The sequence below is a fragment of the Dermacentor andersoni genome, chromosome 2 (genome assembly GCF_023375885.2).
Source record: "Dermacentor andersoni chromosome 2, qqDerAnde1_hic_scaffold, whole genome shotgun sequence".
Lineage (NCBI taxonomy): Eukaryota > Metazoa > Arthropoda > Arachnida > Ixodida > Ixodidae > Dermacentor > Dermacentor andersoni.
The window spans coordinates 140,763,785-140,783,041 of NC_092815.1; the positions used below are offsets into that span (position 1 = coordinate 140,763,785).

Genomic DNA, 19,257 nt, shown 5'->3' on the forward strand with positions numbered 1-19,257 from the left:
TAGTAAAGATTAGGGGCGCTTACGTACACAGGCATCCAGCGCTTTGTATGGCGCTTTTATAGACCAAGTGTTCGTAGTGGCACCAATGAGTTATGTTTTTTTTTCTCTTCTCTGTAAGTTCTGTTCTCGTGCATATTCTTACGTCTTCTCTGTAGTGGCATTTACCGGTGGCCGTACGCTGTTAGACCCCTATTTCTGATCCAAAAGCTACAAGGAAGCGATCGCTTTCATACCTATACGTATAAAGAAGATGTGGTGGTTAGAACTTTCCATCAACGCTTTTATTTAGGTACAAAATGTACCGGTAATGGAAACAGGGCTGGTATTTAAACAAGTAGTTATTGAACTTCCCTCCACTTGTTCATGCTGCCCATATTGTTAACATCAATTCCATATCTTTGGATGGTGTTGGCACGGCTAACGGCTTAGTTGCTCACTTACATCTGATTATGCTGTGTAGACGTATGCACTGTTTATCGATGTCTGACCAATATATTTCCTCTTCCACTTCCCCTTTTGCTCATTCTGATGACGTTTCTTTCCTAATTCAGCTGAGATTTTACGTATTGAGGCAGAGCACCAAATTTAAGTTCATTGATGGGACCTCACAGCGGATACCATCATCTTCTCAAGAATAACGCCTGCGCAATGCGCACGGCGTAGCCTTCTTTCCATATAAAAGGAAAGATTACTTGCACAAAAATACATTGACAGAAGCAGGTTGCATACATCCGAGCAACTATTTCATGCTCGTCTCTAAAAGGGGAGTTTATTGATACGAAAATGCTTTAGTAGAGACACGTTACATAAATGTTTTATATCAACTCTTCACGCTCCTTTCAAACACCAGTCGTGTGACAAGCTGTTATATTAAGTATATACGTTAGACAGAAAAAGTACCACGCTTCGCACCTTACATACTTCTCGTGTACACTCACAATAACAAAAAGTAATAAATAAAGCGGGTTGATTATTAAAAGAACACTAAATGCAAATATAAAGTCAAGCTAAATATATAGATTGATGCTCGAGACCATGTAAGGCGTAAATATTATCGCGAACAAATTTTTAGTAATCGAAAAATTGAGATAAATGCAGACACAATTCGCGACTCACGCGGGGCATTAAGTACTAGCCCAATGACGAAGGCACTCCTCATTATAATTCTGTCACTAGTGCACAACCTCTCGTAATAAAAAGGTTGTTGCATTACATTATAAGACGGGAGAAAATGTTACTTGTCCAGTTCTATCTGATCTTCAGAAAAAAAGAACTCATTGACGTTACCCTTGACAACGACGCGGGTGGTAGGTTTCGTTTTCGCTCGGTTCTGCGCTGCCCACGCTTTCGCGTTTCAATAGTTTCGTTGCAGCGTAGTGCTTCCGTGGTGTTGTTACCTCGCAAAACACACGCAAGCGACAAGCAGCAGAGAATTCCACTTGCATGTGGGAGGAGGAAGAAAGAGAATAGCAGAAGGCAGACAGGTTAACCAGAATAACGTCCGGTTGACTACCACTTCCATGTGATGTTTCAGGATGCCCGTACGGCCCACGCCACTTGACCGAAAGCTTCTGCTGCGGCGAATCCAACGGTCTCTCTTGACTCGCTTTCCTGCATCGCCGCGCATCGTTCAACAACGGTAGTAAAGGGAGGTGATTGAATATGCGACGTCACCGCTCCCCCACCGCTGAAAGACGACCGATTTGAATTGCGCTAAAGGTATGCGGATCTTTCAGACGCGATTCTCTCTTAAAAGGCCCCTCACCATTTCTCGCCACTTTGAGCTGACAAGCGCAGAGCATGCATTGCGCGATAACAATCGCGTCTGCAAAGTATTACATCGCCACGCGCCGCGGAAAGATGAAATTTCAATCCGAACGCCCTTTTTCCTTCTCCTCGCGACCGCCGCGCTCCAAGACGGACGGTGACGTAATCGTGCCCCTGCGCCAACGTAATCGTATCCGCAATGTGACGTCCTTGTGGTGACCCGTGACTTCGAGACATCTGTTATCTGTGCGATCTGTTGCTTGAATTGACGAATTGAAGTTTAGAAAAATAATAAACCACACAAACGGAATGTCTGTGTGTGTGTGTGTGTGTTTTTTTTTTTTTTTTTGCTTCCCACCGAAGCAAGAGCGATGTACTTCCGCTTCGTCTTCTTGTTCCCAAGGTCGTACGGACACGTGCGCAGGAACCGAAACTGTGCCATTTTCTAGCACTTTCCAGCGCGTAATCACGCTCTGCGTTCTGCTTGTTCTGCCTCAGTATTCGTGTAGCACTGAATTATACCGCTAATCATGTTTCCTTGTGCACAGCGCGCAAAATCATGCGCTGCGCCAACGAGAGAACAGCTCGCGCGCGACGCCGTCGGCTAAAGTGCGTACGCCGAAAAAAAAAAAAGCGAAGAGCAAGAAAAGATGAAGACGGAGCCTGTTACATACGCATCAGGTGATCCTCGAGGTCCGGTATGGGAGAACGCATGGTAGGAATTTAGCTTGCGTAGGCTAGACGGGGCGAGTGGAGAAAGCGTCTTGCTTGACAGTGTAGCCCGCTTGTTGAAATCATGGGTTCGCGGCACTGAAATATTTCAATCTCAGCTATTAAGGAGCCGATTCCAAAAATTTTTGCGGCAGAGCGCTCCCTAGAGGACACGTAACAACTTGAAGCATATAACTAAAGTTTGCTATGGGGCCTGGTGAAGGGCACGAAACAATCTCGTGGCACGAAACAATTGAGCTCTGCGAGGTTTATGGAATCGTATTTCAACAGTCCACGTTGACTTATTTGCCTTTAGTGTCCCTTTAAACAACTATCGGGAATACAATTCTCTCACTTAGAATTCTAAAAATGCAGCCTTTGCCATTGCCTCAGACTCGTCCTTTCCATTTGCGTCTAGCTGTTCAGCCAAGTATTTCGCCTAATGCCTTTGATTCTGTGCACTACCGGAAATGCGGCACATTCTAGTTGGTGCCGCACCTCCGCCAGCCAACGACGTTTTCATAGCACCAAAAGTGCGACTGAGGAGGCTAACGGAGCAAACAGACAGCGTTCCCTCGGCTGACTTGCGCCAGCTCAAACTCCGAAGGTGTGTTTGGTCATGCAGTGTTTCCTGTTGTGGCCTCCTAAGTGCACGCATGGAAGCAACCATTCTCAGTCATGCGTCTTGCATAAACACCCACACAAACTGCTAAGCTCAAAAGTGGCGTGATAGCTTAGTGGCTACTAATTGCTCATTGCTGGAACTGCTGGTGGATATACCATATAAGTTCTAACTATATGATGGCCTACATTTACCAGCAACGTTCCGATTTAATCACCAGGTTTGGCCACTTTCTAGCTGACAAGCGCAGTTCGTGCATACAATGCGCGCTAACAATCGTGTTTGCATAGTATTAGACCGCTACGCGCCGCGAAAGGAGCTGCAATTTCAAGCCAAACGCCGCGCGCCCTTCTCCTAGCAGGACCCAGGCTCCCAGTAGGAGAGCCGACGTCAGTCACGCAAGTGCACCTACGTAAGTGGCAGTACTGTGATGTCACTCATCGGGACACGCGACTTCGAGAATTATTGAAGGCAACATCAGTTATTTGTTCGATCTGTTCCTTCAATCAACGATTTAAAGTTTAGAGAAATAAATAAACCCACGAACCGAATGTCTACGAGTTTGTTTTGCTCCGTACCGTAGCAAGAATGACGTACTTCCGTTTCGTCTGCTTGTTCCCGCGTCATGCAGTTGCGTGCGCAGAATAAGAAACTATCTGCCGTTTTCTACCAGGTTGCAACGCGTGATCGGGCTCTTCGATCCGATTGCGTCTGACTCAGTGCTCGCGAAGGTGGGCGCAGCCGAGGCTGCCCCAACCTCCCCGGCCCTTTCCAGCGCTGGCAACAGCCGGCGCAGCCAAATCCCTCAGGGAGCCCCATCGACCTCCGGGCTGGTGAGCGCAGGGGTCTTGCCCTCCAAGGTAGGACCCTCGCTGATAACTTCTCGCTCGCAAGAGCATGTGTCCGGCGCCTCACTAGAGGCAATGGACACTACACCTACCCTCAAGGCGCACCAAGCGCCTAAGGAGCGGCGAGGCTCCCTCGAACGCTTCAGAAAAAGCAAAACCCCGGTTACAGGGCCTCCAAAGACCTCTATAACCTAATGCATCACTTGTGTTTCTGTTTACACAGCACCGATTTACTTCAAATATGGATTCGCAAATAATTCAATGGAACATCAGAGGTCTTCTTAGGAACCTTGACGATGTGCAAGAGCTCATAGACAAACATAATCCAAAAGTGCTGTGTCTACAGGAAACACACCTAAAAGCACAACACACAAACTTTCCCCGACCGTATGTCACGTTTCGCAAAGATCGCGATGATGCTGTCGTATCATCAGGCGGTGTTGCCATTTTTATTCATAAACGCATAGCGTCTCAACCTTTACAGCTACGAACGCCCCTTGAAGCAGTGGCGGTTCGAGCTGTTCTCCTAAACAAACTCATCACCATTAGCTCTCTTTACATACCCCCACATTACTAATTGACGAAACATGAATTCCAATCCTTTATAGATCAATTGCCAGAACCTTATGTTGTTCTTGGCGATTTCAATGCGCACAGCTCCCTGTCGGGCGACTCTCGTATCGATGCGCGAGGTCGTCTTGTTGAACAGTTCCTTTTTTCTTCTGGTGCGTGCCTTCTGAATAAGAAGAAACCCACTTATTACTGCCTTGCAAACAATACATTTTCTTCAATTGATCTGAGCATAGTTTCGTCGTCCATACTGCCTGAACTCGAATGGGAAGTTATGAACAATGCTTACGGAAGCGACCACTTCCCCATACTATTAAGAACACTTAAAGAAAACGAATATCCACCACAGGCTCCCGGGTGGAAGATTGACACAGCAGACTGGGAGAAATTCCGAAACTTAACTAGTATATCATGGGATAACATGTCTTCTTTAGAAATCGATGCTGCTGTGGAGTACTTCACAGCCTTCATAATAGATGCCGCATCTAAATGCATACGTGAATTAAGCGGCTCGGCATGCAAATGGCATGTCCCGTGGTGGAACGATGAATGCAGAATCGCACGTAGGAATCAGAACAAAGCGTGGGGGTTGCTACGCGCTTCGCCCACTGCAGAAGATCTTGTGAACTTTAAAGAAGTAAAGTCCCAAGGTAGGAGAACCCACCGACAGGCGAGAAGACAAAGCTGGCAGAGGTATTTATCGAGTATTAACTCGTTTACAGATGAGGCCAAAGTCTGGAACAGGGTAAATAGAATTAGAGGGCGACAAACATATCCACTCCCTTTTGTAAATACACAGGGCGATACACTGGAAGATCAGGCAGACTCACTTGGGGAGCACTTTGAGAGAGTATCAAGTTCAAATCATTATTCGCAATCCTTCCTGAAACATAAATAAATAGAAGAACGTAAGACATTAACAAGAAAATGTCGAGAGAATGAGCCTTACAACCGTCCTTTTAGTATTGCCGAATTGAGAGCTGCCCTGAGCGCATGCAAGAGCTCCGCACCAGGATCTGATAGAATCATGTATGAAATGCTCAAAAACTTACACAATGACACGCAAGTTTCACTACTCAAACTTTTCAACACCATCTGGGATGCAGGGTACCTTCCAACCGCATGGAAAGAAGCCATCGTGGTCCCTGTTCTAAAACAAGGCAAATACCCTTCCTCAGTGGCAAGTTACCGCCCGATAGCCCTCACAAGTTGCATTTGTAAGGTGTTTGAAAAAATGATAAATCGGCGACTCATTCATTTCCTTGAACAGAGCAACATGCTTGATCCTTATCAGTGCGGCTTCCGAGAACGGTGCTCCACAACCGATCATCTCGTACGTGTTGAAGGGAATATTCGGGACGCATTTATACATAAACAGTTCTTCCTATCCATATTCCTCGATATGGAAAAGGCGTATGACACAACGTGGCGTTACGGAATCTTAAGAGACCTGTCAGAAATGGGCATCCACGGTAATATGCTTAACATAATAGAAAGCTTACTGTCAAATCTTACCTTCCGGGTAAAAGTAGGCAATGCACTCTCACGTCCTTTTACGCAAGAAACAGGTGTACCCCAAGGAGGCGTACTCAGCTGCACGCTCTTTATCGTGAAGATGAACACGCTTCGTGCTTCATTACCACCGGCCATCTTTTACTCTGTCTACGTGGACGACATTCAAATAGCTTTCAAATCTTGTAACCTCGCAGTCTGCGAGAGACAGGTACAGCATGGCCTGAACAAAGTGTCAATGTGGGCAGACAGGAATGGATTTAAGATCAATCCTAACAAAAGCTCTTGTGTTCTTTTTACAAGAAAGAGAGGACTTATCCCAGATCCTTGCATAGAACTGCGTGGACAACAGATACCTGTAAACAAAGAACACAAATTTCTAGATGTCATACTTGACTACAGACTCACTTTCATCCCCCACATTAAACATCTTAAAGAAAAATGTCTAAAAACAATGAACCTAATGAAACTTCTATCCCATACTTCGCGGGGTAGTGACAGGAAGTGTTTAATGAATCTCTATAAAAGCATCATTCGATCAAGACTAGACTATGGTGCCGTGATTTATCACTCTGCCGCCTTGAGCGCACTAAAGATGCTAGACCCAGTCCACCATCTAGGAAACCGACTGGCCACTGGCGCTTCCAGAACGAGTCCCATACAAAGTCTATATGTAGAATCAAATGAGTGGTCACTTCATCTGCAGAGAACATACATCAGCCAAACATATTTACTGAAAGTCCACTGAAATCCTCAACATCTGTGTTTTAATACCGTTAATGACATGACATATGCTACACTCTTTCGCAATCGTCCCTCCGTAAGACAGCCTTTCTCGCTGCGTGTGAGGGAGCTTAGTGAAGAAATGCATGTTCCGCTCCTCGAGCTCCGCCTAATGCATCCAGCCAAGCTGCTACCTCCTTGGGAGTGGCAGCTGATACAATGCGACACATCTTTCACTCAAGTTACAACGCACGCTCCAGAGATTGAAATCCAAATGTATTTCCAGGAACTCCAGCACAAATACTCCTGCACGGAGCTCTACACAGACGCATCGAAGTCACACGACGGGGTGTCCTATGCAGCCGTCGGTCCATCCTTCTCGGAATCCGACGTACTGCATTCGGAAACTAGTATCTTTACGGCTGAGGCCTACGCAATATTGTCGACCGTGAAGCATATAAGGAAATCAAAACTAAAAAAATCAGTTATATATACGGACTCCCTAAGTGTTGTGAAGTCTTTGATATCGTTCTGTAAGCACAAAAATCCTCTTATAATTGAACTCTATTCCGTGTTATGTAAAGCATATGTATCTAACCAGCATGTGATTATATGCTGGGTGCCTGGCCATAGGGGCATCCAGGGCCACATCAATCTCATTGCATGCAGTTAATCCTACTGCTTCGGTCCCTGTCACAGACCTGAAGCCTTTCTTAAGAAGGAAACTGTGAAACCACTGGCAACGTATATGGGACTCAGAAGTAAATAACAAACTGCACTTGATAAAGCCACAGTTAGGTTCTTGGCCCTACGTAACAAAATCACGGCGAACAGATGTCCTATTCTGTCGCCTCAGAATAGGACACACATTTGGCACACATAACTTTTCACTCACTGAAAATGATCCTCCAACCTGCGGTAGATGCGGGGAGAGGCTGACCGTCCTCCATGTCCTCCTGGAGTGTCGGGCAGCCGAATCTGAGAGAAGGAAACATTTTTCTCTAGCATACCGGCAGCACATCCCCCTACATCCCGTAATGCTACTCGGCCCAGAACCTTTATTAGACACCAACGCAGTTCTAAGTTTTATGAAAGATGTTGTCTTGCATGTTGTTAGCCCCACATGTTCGTAGTAGGTCCTCTCTTCAGAGGATGCTGCTGTGATAGCTCTTTCGTATAGCACATGCCTCTAGGCCCTTGTGTTTCAAGGGTTCTGGCGAGGCAGCAGTGCTCCAAGTAATTTTACTATCTTATATATTTTCTATTTTGCATCATTCTCCTACGATAGATATTAATGTTCAAAGTATTCGTCATTAATCATCGCCATAATTTTATAGCCCGTAGATTTTACGCATTAAAACTTCTTTCTGGGCGAGTTGGTGCATACTTGACATGAAAACTGTTTACAGCGCAAACACATGCAACCACAAAGTATAAGGGACAGGACACAAGCGCTTGTGTCCTGTCCCTTATACTTTGTGGTTGCATGTGTTTGCGCTGTAAACAGTTTTCATGTCAGATTTTACGCACTTTACAGCGACTACTTTTAGGCCACTTTACAGCCAAGTCACATCTTCCATAAAACATCTTCAACATTACCACTTGTCATGGCGCTCTTTGGCCAAACCTGGCCCTTGCGCCACAAAACACCGCACATCATCATCAGTGCTCTCGACTGTTACAGTGACTTATAACGTGTTCTCGTACACACCGTTCAAAACCCTGAGCTGCGCGAAACGAGACAAACACAAAAGCTCGCCCGCGAGACCGTCGCCGGAACAGCATCACGCGGAAGGAACTCGAGAGAGAGAGAAAAAAAAGGAAGGAGAAAGCGGGGCCCATGACGTTTTCGTCACGCGATCATCCAGCTCTCGCATGAGAGAACGCAGGGAAAGTAGTTTGCTTGCGGAGGCTCGAAGGGGAAAATGGAGAGTGTCTTTGTTGGAGGTGAAACCCAGCTCCAGAAGTCATGGTTCGCGGCACTTGAAATACTTCTATATCTGCTTCTAATTAACGAATTTCAAAAACTTTTGCTCTAGAGCACTAACTCGAGGGCACGTAACAACTTCCAGCGTACAAACAAAATTTACTATGTGGTCTGGTGAGAAGCCTTTTCAGTACAAAATGTACCGTTTGCTGGGCCCAGAATACCAAAAATGCAAAATGCATTTACCGAGGACTCCATTCTATCCCAAGTAGGCTGCGGGGTTCTCCTCCGTGCTCTTGGGACAAAGGAACGACAACACAGTAGTGCAAAGAATCACAAGGACATTTATTGCACCTTTCATAGATCAATGCCTGCTAGCCGAGTTGCTATCCCCAAAACATGCCGATGGGCGCGCGACAAATCTAGAAGTCCGACTCACCGCGACCGGATAGCGAGCGAATATGTTCGCCCCATGCTAGATCCCAACGCCTGCTCGTTCGCATGTACGGTCGCACGAACGGTGGCGCGTTCCAAGGCGGCCACGCGAGACAGTCTCGCAGAAGCATGGATCGGCGCGTGCGGCACGGCGCGTCCGTACTGCTTGCTGTCCCGAACCAATGAGGAAGCGCCTTGTCTTTCGGCGCCCAGGTAACCCCGCCTGTCAGCGGCGTTAGCAGCGCAACACTCGCGCCATCTCTCGTACTGCGCCTCAACCACTCCGACCGGCGCGGGCGCCAGGCCACGCGAGCCGTGCGGGAAAACAACATATCAGGGGACGCGTGAGAGTCGCGCATCCCCACAAGGCATAGCACATCTTCAGAAGTTCTTGCCAGACATGAATCAATAGTTGTTTCTGATGCGTTTATTGAAATCCAAACGACTAAAGAGCGTACACAATCAATTATCTATTAGCAGCACGGCAACAATACATGACTCAAATTCTTTTTTTTTTTTTTTGAAAATGTCTGCTAGTTCTCCTGAGATCCAGTCTATAAATTTGTTCTGATTGATTAATTGAAACCTTTATTATTCCACCGAGCTGGGGTGCCCGCCTCTTACGCTACACGCAGGTAGGGGGGGGGGGGGGGGGGCGTGAGGACGAAGCCGTCCCTGCGCCTAGAGGACGGTGAGTCTTCATGGCCTCAACGGGCCATGCGGATTGCTCGACGCTGGTCGTCTTCAGCCTCGCTCTGGAGCAAGCCCTCCCAGGCTTCGCTACTGTCAATGAATGTCACTGTCCATGGTAACATCGCCATTGCACTGGCGGTAACGCTTTTGTTGTATATGCTGCAAGGCTAATAAACAAGATCGGGCGACTTTGTTCAGAATACCTTCTCCTCCATGGCCAGAAGCAAGGTTTTCTTGCGTGGACCCTAGTGATGGAACATACCCTTTATTGTAGATAGACGAAGAAGCCGGCTCATCCACGCGGGCGTATTTGATTTCTTTTTCTTATCTAGGGACCCTTGTTACTCACGCGCAAATAGAGCGAGACAGAAGAAGAAGAAAGCAAGGCGTCTCCAACGGAGCCTCTTCGGGATTCGTCCTCACCTGAATCGCCTGGCCCGCAACTTACTTTCGTCTCGCTACTTGGTCGCCCTATACCGTCGCGCCTTACTCTATGTGGGGCACGCGAGAGCGCCCCACGCGGCCCACCGAGTGCGTCTTCGAGGAGCGGACCCCGAGTGCCCGCCACTTCCTCATCGTGGTGTGCATGTCCACCGTAAGCGGCGTCCTCGCGTGCGCCGTGCCGCTGGCCGTGTTCCGGTCGCTGCATCGGTGCGAGGACCCCGAGCGCGTGTCCCTGTACGCCGACGTGCGCCGATCGGTGGATCCGAGCGTGAGCCCGTGCGACGACTTCTACCGGCACGTGTGCGGCCGCTGGAAGCGCCTCAGGGGTGCGATTTTGTAGCAATTCTATTACTTTTTCCATGCCTTTTGCCGCCATCACTGAGCAGCCATTGGTCGAAAATGACCGGGCCGCGCCCATTTTGTCTGTCAATCACGCGACGTCAGGAACCCGCAAAAACTGTAATCGTCATCGTGACGTTGAGGCACTCATTATGCGGAGCAAAAGGCACGGATTTTTGGAACGGCCTGAGGCAGGGTCGTTTCCGAAGGCATGAAAAAAATGGCCGCCCCTCTGATCGCTATGGCCGTGGCTCTTCGCCGTCGCCGACGTGAACAGGGAGAGCCAGACGACGCGTTTGACATGCCGGATGACCATTTTCGACGGCGTTTTCGCCTCTCGAAGGGAACGGTGCGGTTGTTGTGCGAGGAACTGGCGGGGGAACTAGAAGCTGAGCGAGCGACGGGACTGTCGGTGGAGCGGAAAGTGTTGTGTGCGCTGCGCTTCTTTGCTACCGGGAGCTTCCAAGCGTCCGTTGGGAGCGAGGAGACGATCCGTGTGTCGCAGTCGACGGTGAGCGAGTGCGTGCGACGTGTGGCAGAGGCTGTCGTGAACGCAGGGGCCCGCAACAAGTGGGTCCATTTTCCAAAGACAGCTGAGGAAAAGGCAGCCGTGAAGGAGGGTTTCCTTCGGCGCGGCGTTATCCCCGGCGTCATCGGATGCGTAGACGGCAGCCTCATAGCCATTATCGCACCCAAGGGTGAGCGCAAGGCTGTGTTCATGTGCCGCAAGGGATACTACGCCCTCAACTGCATGTTCGTAAGTAAAACTCACGTTTTCTGCGATCCTTTTTGAAAGTTACGTTGCTCTTGCCAACGGGCACTTTCTCTGGTTTACGTTTTACCTCAGATCTGCGACGCGGACATGAAAATCTTGGCCTTGGACCCTATGCGACCGGGGTCGGACCACGACGCTTTTGTCTGGCGGACGACATGGTTGCGCCGGCGGTTCCAAGCGGGGCGCATCGTGAATGCCGGGGAATACCTCCTCGGTGAGAAAAAAACATTTTTTTTTTGGCGCAGTCACGCTTCAGCAGCGCAGAACGCCGTGTCCGCTCCAACCCAAAGTTTTAACCAAACCACAAGAACATCAGTAATTCCGGAGTAAAAAAAGAAAATTAAGACATTGACTGCCACCATTGGCAATGTTCGAAGTGTTAAGTTACAAGCACATTATGTGTCTGCGAGGAGCTGACGAAAGCAACACGTATTAGTGCTTTCTGCACCCAGTGACTGCCAGAAGCAGAAGAAATGAACACACATTACTGCTACTACTGTCATTGATAGCACCAACAAGTGTTGATTTCTTGTTTGTGGCAGGCACCGCGTACACTTGTAAATTGGTTAAGAGTTTGTGACGGGTATGGACATGCTCAACTCATGCTTTTACTTGGGACTTGCAACCCTGAAGTCTACCTTTGTTGAATGATGCTGTAGCTTTCCTCAGTTGACAACTTGCCTCTCGTCAGCGGAGTACTCAATGTACTATTTCCATCTTTGTGCAGGTGACAGTGGCTACCCCTTGGAGCCGTGGCTCCTGACCCCGGTTCCTGGCCATCCTCCAGTGCACACAGCCGAGGGGCAGTACAACACAGCACATGCCGCCATGCGTTCCGTAGTGGAGAGGTGCATTGGGCTCTTAAAGAGCCGTTTCCGCTGTCTTCAGCGATATCGCACCCTCCTCTACGAGCCGGAACGTGCAGCCAACATTGTCGCGGCATGTGCTGTGTTGCACAACCTTCGCCTTTCTGAAGGCGACGAGTCAGGCGATGACAGTGATGACGACAGCAGCAGCAGCAGTAGTAGTAGTGAGCTTGACAATAACGGCGACCCCACGCCACACAGTCTGCCCCGTAACACTGGCTCTAGAATGCACTACTTGAGAGGGCGGGCTGTTCGCGACAATGTCATTGGCATGTTTGGCACAACCCGTGCGCAGCACATGCGTTATTTGAGGAGCGTGCGGCGGCAGCTGCGACGTCAACAGCAGCGTCAGCATCGTTAGGTGCATGCACACAGTTTTAAGTAATTGCATTGTGCATTTCATGCTGTGAAATTGCAGATACATTTCCCGTGCTAAGTTGTAGTTGATGTCTGCGTAATGCAAAGCATTCATGATTTGTTGAGAAATGTAAAAGTTGTTAAAAAAATTAAATTATGGGGTTTTACGTGCCAAAACCACTTTCCGATTATGAGGCACGCCGTAGTGGAGGGCTCCGGAAATTTCGACCACCTGGGGTTCTTTGACGTGCACCTAAATCTAAGTACACGGGTGTTTTCGAAATGCGGCCGAGATTCAATCCCTCGTGCTCAGCAGCCTAACACCATAGCCACTGAGCAACCACGGTGGGTACATAAAAGTTGTGTAGTGAAGGGTTATGTAAAGCCTGCACTTATAGTAAGTAAAACAGTATCGTTAGAGGTGACACATGAGATTGAAAGCAAGCTAAAAATAAGTGCATATTCAAAGTGTCTGCCACAATTTGCTTGTTGCTGCTGTCGTCATCTAGATGCATGTAGCCTGATTCTTACTCGTATCCCCTTACGCATTGATGGACATAAGCGCCTGTCTCCTCACTTTCTACTAGCACAGAGAAGCTCACAGAAGCCAAGATGTACAGTGCACGTCACACCTTCCGCTCCATGGAACGTGCTGTTGCACGCGCAGCTTCTAGGTCCTCCACCATTTTGTCTCGCAACAACGGCAAAGTTCCTTTCGAGTGACGAAAATGCCGTCCAACTGGTCATCCGACATGTCAAACGCTGTGGCTCCCGCGAAGTGTGTGCACGCACGAGCAGTTGACAGATTTCAACAAAGTGACCTCACTTGTATATAGCAGAACTCAGCAATGTTAAACAGTAATATTTGTACAGTGCAAGCTAGCACTAGAAATGTGGTTGCGATGTGTAAATAAAAGCACTAGAGGAAAACTGCACCTTTCTGTATTTCAGCCTTCAACATACACTTGTTTATGTACACATCACATGCGACAGTCTCTACATTGAAGAAGTGTGAGAATCATGAGTACTCAGTAGTAGAGACATTATGCAACATATCACAGACATGTTGGAATAAATATCGGATCACATTGTTCTTGCATCATAATATATCACAGGTAACGGCATGCATCGTTTAAGAAAACTGTTGTACACTGCACAAGTACACAGTAATAACAACTGGCTTAAACTGCACCAGCAACAGAAATGAGCAGGTGCTTAAATCACATGCCAACCGAATATTTATCACAGCGAAATGTATAGGTACATCACTACATGTGAAAGGAACATGCTGTTGTGGTGCTCAAAGTGAAAGAGCCATAGCACCATATTATGATATTCAGTAAGACAAACTGCATAAATATTACACACAAATTGCACCACAAGGGCTAAAATACAATGTATCACAACCTGAAAGATTACTGAATGACAACAAATTGTTTGATAATGAGACAGATGTGCAAGAAAAGAGACATTCCAGCTCAGTACGTAGTGACACAAACAAATATGCATATGCAACAAACAAAAAATAAACATTACAAATGAAAAGAAGGAGCATAGGCAAGGAATTTTCATAACTTTTTTCTTTTTTGCTGTGTATATTGACAGGTTGCTTTCGACATTATAGTAAGGCCTGAAAATTTCACCATTCGATGACAAGGATTAAATTGTAGAACACTTGCAGTGTGGCGTCGTGCTTAAATTGACATGACAATAACTAGGCACCTCAAAATTGCAGTGCCACAGTCGGAATGCCCACACACACCAGGCCTACAGGCACTTTTGCAGGTGAGCCTGATGGTGTGCACGCTCTTATGGCTGAAGTAAACCTTGAAGAAAAAATTCATGCTGCAACGGCTATGCTACTTATGGTTGCATTAAAGGGTGACTTCAGCAATTATTTATTTGCAAACTAGCAATATTTGCCCTTCATATCATTAATACATCAGCAAATTTTAAGATAAGTTACAAATTCCTTGCCTATGCTACCTTTAATTATGTGGGGCCTGAGAGGGGGGAGGGGCTTGGCTGCCACCATGCCCCAGTGCAGCCAGCAGCAGCTGAAGCAGGCGCTCGTTGGTCTCGTGCGACCGACGCGCCACTTCGAGGCGTTGCCGCTGCACTTCGAGGCGCTGAGACTCCACTTCCCGCATTGCCGCCACCTCCTCCCCGAGGTGCCGCAGGCTCTCCATGTGGGCCTCGTGGTGCTGCCGCAGGCTCTGCAGGTGGGCCTCGTGGTGCTGTTAGCAAAGATGTGTAATTAGTTTAATTACAGAAGCTCAGTAACAGGGCCTTTGTGTGTTGCATTCATCCCCATTTGCAGGCTATTGTCTTATCATTGTATATTCAAACACTGGAAATATCTTTCTGGCCCATCAAACTTGTGCCGTCGCATTCCATTAAGAAGTGTTACATTGCTATACCTGCTTCCTTGAATTCAACGCCACTTTTTTCTTTTTGCCACATAATTGCGTACATATTTACACATGTTATATCACGCGAATGTGTACAAGATATCACCACAGGACTACACGTATACATTATGCTTGTTCACTGATTAATATAATTTTTAGAGAGGTCATATGCTCATCAATTTCATACGCAGAAAAATATACATCTGTGGCCTTGCACATACCTGCCGGTTTTGTTCCAGCAGTTGTTGGCGGAAGCGAGTGTCCTCTTGAACTCTGGCTTCCTCCAACTGGCTCTGGCGAACGTATGCGGCAGTAGCCGTCATCACAGCACCATCAAGTTCCTGCTGCCTGGGCTGTCTACGGGGTGCCCGTGGCTCTCGAGGGGTAGGCTGCGGCACCTGGGGGGTAGGCTGTGGCACCTGCGGGGTTGGCTGCGGCACCTGTGGGGTTGGCTGCGGCACCTGCGGGGTTGGCTGCGGCACCTGCGGGGTTGGCTGCGGCACCTGCGGGGTTGGCTGCGGCACCTGGGTGGTAGGCCGCGGCACCTGGGTGGTAGGCCGCAGCACCTGGGGCGTAGGCCGCAGCACCTGGGGCGTAGCCGGTGGCTCTTCATGCAAGGCAAAAGCAAAGACTGCTCATTCACTGTTATCCGACCTACACAGATTGATTGTCCTAACCAGTCACTTTGAAATGTCATTATAGCTGCATAGCTACAATAATGATACACAAAACAGGTAGTTAGAGCAAAAGATGCCACAGAAAGTTGCTGGTAGCAGTAACCCATAAGAAGCACAAGGAATCTCTATTACAACATCAAGTCATTTGTAGTCTTGCATTTCTCCTTCATGAATGAGAGCTGGATGTTGGACACAAAGGTAATAACAGCAGAGTGACGTACTTTACTTCATAGCAAGATCATACAGCAACTGCAAACAACAATGCTACTACAAAAGCTAGGTCACTGCCTTACGTGTAAGGCCACTTGGCCCAGCAACAGCTGCAGGGCCCGACACCACGAAAGCAGTTGTCGCTGGTAGATTTCTGCGGGAACCGCTGGGCCCTGCAGCTTCCTCTGAACTTGCCTCGTCCTGCAATCAGAGTAGTGTTCAGACATTGCGAGCAGTGTGTGCAATGCGCATCATGTACACAAGTTGCTGCTCAGAGTACATAACCTATATTGTCACTTGCACAAAAAAAAGGGCTTAAAAATTTTGCAATATTGTGTTCCAATGTAATGCTGAAAATTTGTGAGGTCACAGCAGGTCACACAAACAACACTTTTTTAAATCCAATGTACGCACCTCGCTATCGGGGAAGTACTCAGGGGGGGAAACAAGGACCCCTCCTGTCCTCATAAGGACGTCGAGGACGCGGCCGTCCACGCCACCCACTTTGCCACCTCCAGTAGCCCTGCAAACACGGCAGCAACGACAACGTGGAACTACGTTACTGTCAGCATCATTAGAAGCTCACCTCTTCTCGCTCGCGGCCCTGGCCGCTTCTTTTTTCGCTTTATGGGCCATCTTGGCCCAATGGTTCCGCCAACGGCTGGTGGCCTTTACGGCTGGCCCCTGTGCGTTAAGCACCGCCGCCACCTCCTCCCACAGTTCGTTTTTTCGAGCAGCAGTCATACGTGGCGAGAACTCTGTAGAAGCTCTCGCCAGGTATGGGTGCTGCTCGATGAACTGCACGAGAATAGCCGCCTGCTCTTTGGACACCCGCGGCCCTTTTGCTGCCATTTTCTCTTTGTCAAATTGGGAATTTCAGCCGGCCCGCAGCACAGTAAGAAATTTAGAGGCAAACATTCTGTCTAAGCTAAGCGCCTGCATAAAGTGCTCACTACGACTTATTTCTGCCTTTTTATACCACTAATGTAAAAAAAGGTGAAGTCACTACTCACATTTAATGTTGTAGCAGCTTCTTTCTCGGAGCGTATCAGTGCAGGAAGTATTACCGATGCAGCGATAACTTTAAGGAAGCTATCGTTATGTCATGGCGGTGCCCTATGGAAAATGCCTTGACAGTTCTCGATCCACTATGTTGCAAAGTTTCACCTCGGGGGCTACGGATAATTCTTCTTGGCTCTTCCTAAAGAAGAAATTATCACACGTCAGACATGCAGCGAAAACCACACGACAATGCAAGCACTACACGAGCAATAATTACTCACCTCAATCAGTATCTGACGGGGGCGGGGCCGCAATTACGGGCACGCAAGGGGCTGTCAGCTGTTCAGACAGACACGCTAGGGGCTGTCAGCTGTTCACAGGTAAACAAAGGCTGCCATTTTGCTTGCGCTCAACGGCATGGATTGGATGCACATCCGACTACTATGTGGCTACGACTTCAAAAATAGAGCACTTGCGTTTGCATTTCTTTGGACTGCGGCAGCTTTTGCGTTGTACTGTAACAAAATGAATTTGCTTTACGCAGCATGGAAGTCCGCTTTTATTAAGTGCCGTTTTACAAAACAAATTTGCTATACAGTCCCGGAAAAAGAGAAGAGAATACGAAAGAAACATCCGGCCAATGAAGGGAGCTTCTGATTGGACGATCCAAGAAAACGTCGTGCCTACGTACACACAATTTCCAAAATCGGTGACGTCACGCGAGAAGGCATTGGCATGAAAAAAGTCATTTCTACAAAATCGCACCCCAGGTCGCCCGTCCAGCTGTACGAGCAGCGCGTACGCACCGTGCTTCGCGACGTACTTCTCCTGCACCACTCGGGCAGCCGACAGCGCACGGCCAAGGACAAGGCGTACCGGCTGTTCTTCAGGTAAGTAACCGCTGCTGATGTACGCGTTGGCTCGGTGTGGCGCGGTCCTGAAGCTTGACTGAATCACTGGTTCGTGGACTGAAGGATCATCACGGCAACGTCACCGTTCGCGCTTCGATAATTGTTTATTTTCGTAGCGTAAAGCTACACTACGCGGCTTGGAGCCGAGCTTCGCATTCTGCTGCGCCAGCCATACTGCGCATGCGCGACAGCTGCGTGACGTCACGAGAGGCGCAGCTGCGCCCTCGCTGCCGCCGACTGCGGCGCATTCCAGACGCGTGACGTCGCAGTCTCCGCAGACGCGCCGGCGCCGTGTGTGCCCGCTGCTGCATTTAAGGCCTAAATATAGTCTGACGTAGCGTGAACGCGCGCATACGTTACGTCACGTTGGCGAGAACAACAGCGCCTATAGTTCCACCCATGGTTCGACGCACTGCCGCCGCCAACGTAACCACACGCGGCCAACCAGGCCAACGCACTCCGACGCTCGCGGCGTCTAACGACGCTCGCCCGCGCGCTGATAACGTCGGACAACGCGCCTTGACGCCTGCGGCGCCGCGCCGCACTGCGCATGCGCGAGGAGGGCGCACCGTGCGCATAAATGCGCGGGAGAGACGGTTGATCCAGCGCGCTCGGCATGGAGGTTAAGGAGTCGAGCCGCTGCCAGTCGGCGCAAAAGACTGGAAAATTAACCAAACATAACCGTACCTTTACGCTACGCATATCCTGGCATAGCTGAGCTAAGCCACTCCCAATTTCTTTTTATTTTCTCCGTACGTTCATTAGTACGCAAATAAAATCGGATTCCGCATAACCACGGTGCCATTCTAATAAGAAAGGAACCGGGAATCTATAAATATATTCAGTTAGCATAAGGCCAATTTAAGAATATGACGAAAACTGAAATGATCAAGCCCCTTTGTTCTCCTTACTCTTAGCCCCCAGTTTCAGCGTAGACGTTTATCTATCTATCTATCTATCTATCTATCTATCTATCTATCTATCTATCTATCTATCTATCTATCTATCTATCTATCTATCTATATTATATCATATTATATTATATTATACTATATTATATTATATTATATTATATTATATTATATTATATTATATTATATTATATTATATTATATTATATTCGATAACTGCAGCTGAACCTTACGAGGAGCGGTTTACTGAAGCGCTCTGGTTAATTCTGAACAGGAATGTTCGACAGGCGACAGCTTCCACTGACCAATCTCAAACTAACACTTATAGATTATAAAGGAACCGAACATGAGACTCGACAACGCATATACTTAAAAAAACAATAACTTTTATTAAATGCACACTTTTTTTTCCATTTCATAGGTAACCGGCGCTATTTCTCACTCTATCGTTAACGCCCGAACGGAAACGAACGTTCGAGGCTTTGGTAATTTTCCTTAAGTGTGAAGGAAGCATCGAAGTTAACATGCGCAGGGGCAGCACACTAT

At 48.0% G+C, this 19,257-nt stretch overlaps 2 protein-coding genes across 2 annotated transcripts; one reads left to right on the top strand and one right to left on the bottom strand.

Annotated features, from left to right (window-relative positions):
• Positions 1 to 10,575: 10,575 nt before the first annotated feature.
• LOC129387308 (putative nuclease HARBI1) lies at positions 10,576 to 13,519 on the top strand. The gene is made up of 3 exons (XM_055076202.2): positions 10,576 to 11,348; positions 11,439 to 11,580; positions 12,094 to 13,519. Exons 1-3 carry the CDS (start codon positions 10,803 to 10,805, stop codon positions 12,591 to 12,593), a joined length of 1,188 nt encoding a protein of 395 aa, XP_054932177.1. The 5' UTR covers positions 10,576 to 10,802; the 3' UTR covers positions 12,594 to 13,519.
• On the bottom strand, positions 13,515 to 16,894 carry LOC129387309 (uncharacterized). Its single transcript, XM_055076203.2, has 5 exons — positions 16,474 to 16,894; positions 16,302 to 16,410; positions 15,971 to 16,088; positions 15,222 to 15,607; positions 13,515 to 14,826 (listed from the first exon to the last, which is right to left on the bottom strand). The coding sequence occupies exons 1-5, from the start codon at positions 16,737 to 16,739 to the stop codon at positions 14,578 to 14,580; spliced, it is 1,128 nt and encodes a 375-aa protein (XP_054932178.1). The 5' UTR covers positions 16,740 to 16,894; the 3' UTR covers positions 13,515 to 14,577.
• Positions 16,895 to 19,257: the final 2,363 nt, after the last annotated feature.

What these genes read in the sequence shown, in the direction of transcription:
- LOC129387308 (XM_055076202.2), top strand. Translation starts at nt 10,803, where the DNA reads ATGAAAAAAATGGCCGCCCCTCTGATCGCTATGGCCGTGGCTCTTCGC. An exon ending in ACGCCCTCAACTGCATGTTC is followed by an intron (nt 11,349 to 11,438) that starts GTAAGTAAAACT and finishes GTTTTACCTCAG; the next exon opens with ATCTGCGACGCGGACATGAA. An exon ending in TGCCGGGGAATACCTCCTCG is followed by an intron (nt 11,581 to 12,093) that starts GTGAGAAAAAAA and finishes ATCTTTGTGCAG; the next exon opens with GTGACAGTGGCTACCCCTTG.
- LOC129387309 (XM_055076203.2), bottom strand. Translation starts at nt 16,739, where the DNA reads ATGGCAGCAAAAGGGCCGCGGGTGTCCAAAGAGCAGGCGGCTATTCTC. An exon ending in AGGGCCGCGAGCGAGAAGAG is followed by an intron (nt 16,411 to 16,473) that starts GTGAGCTTCTAA and finishes CCGTGTTTGCAG; the next exon opens with GGCTACTGGAGGTGGCAAAG. An exon ending in AGTACTTCCCCGATAGCGAG is followed by an intron (nt 16,089 to 16,301) that starts GTGCGTACATTG and finishes CTCTGATTGCAG; the next exon opens with GACGAGGCAAGTTCAGAGGA.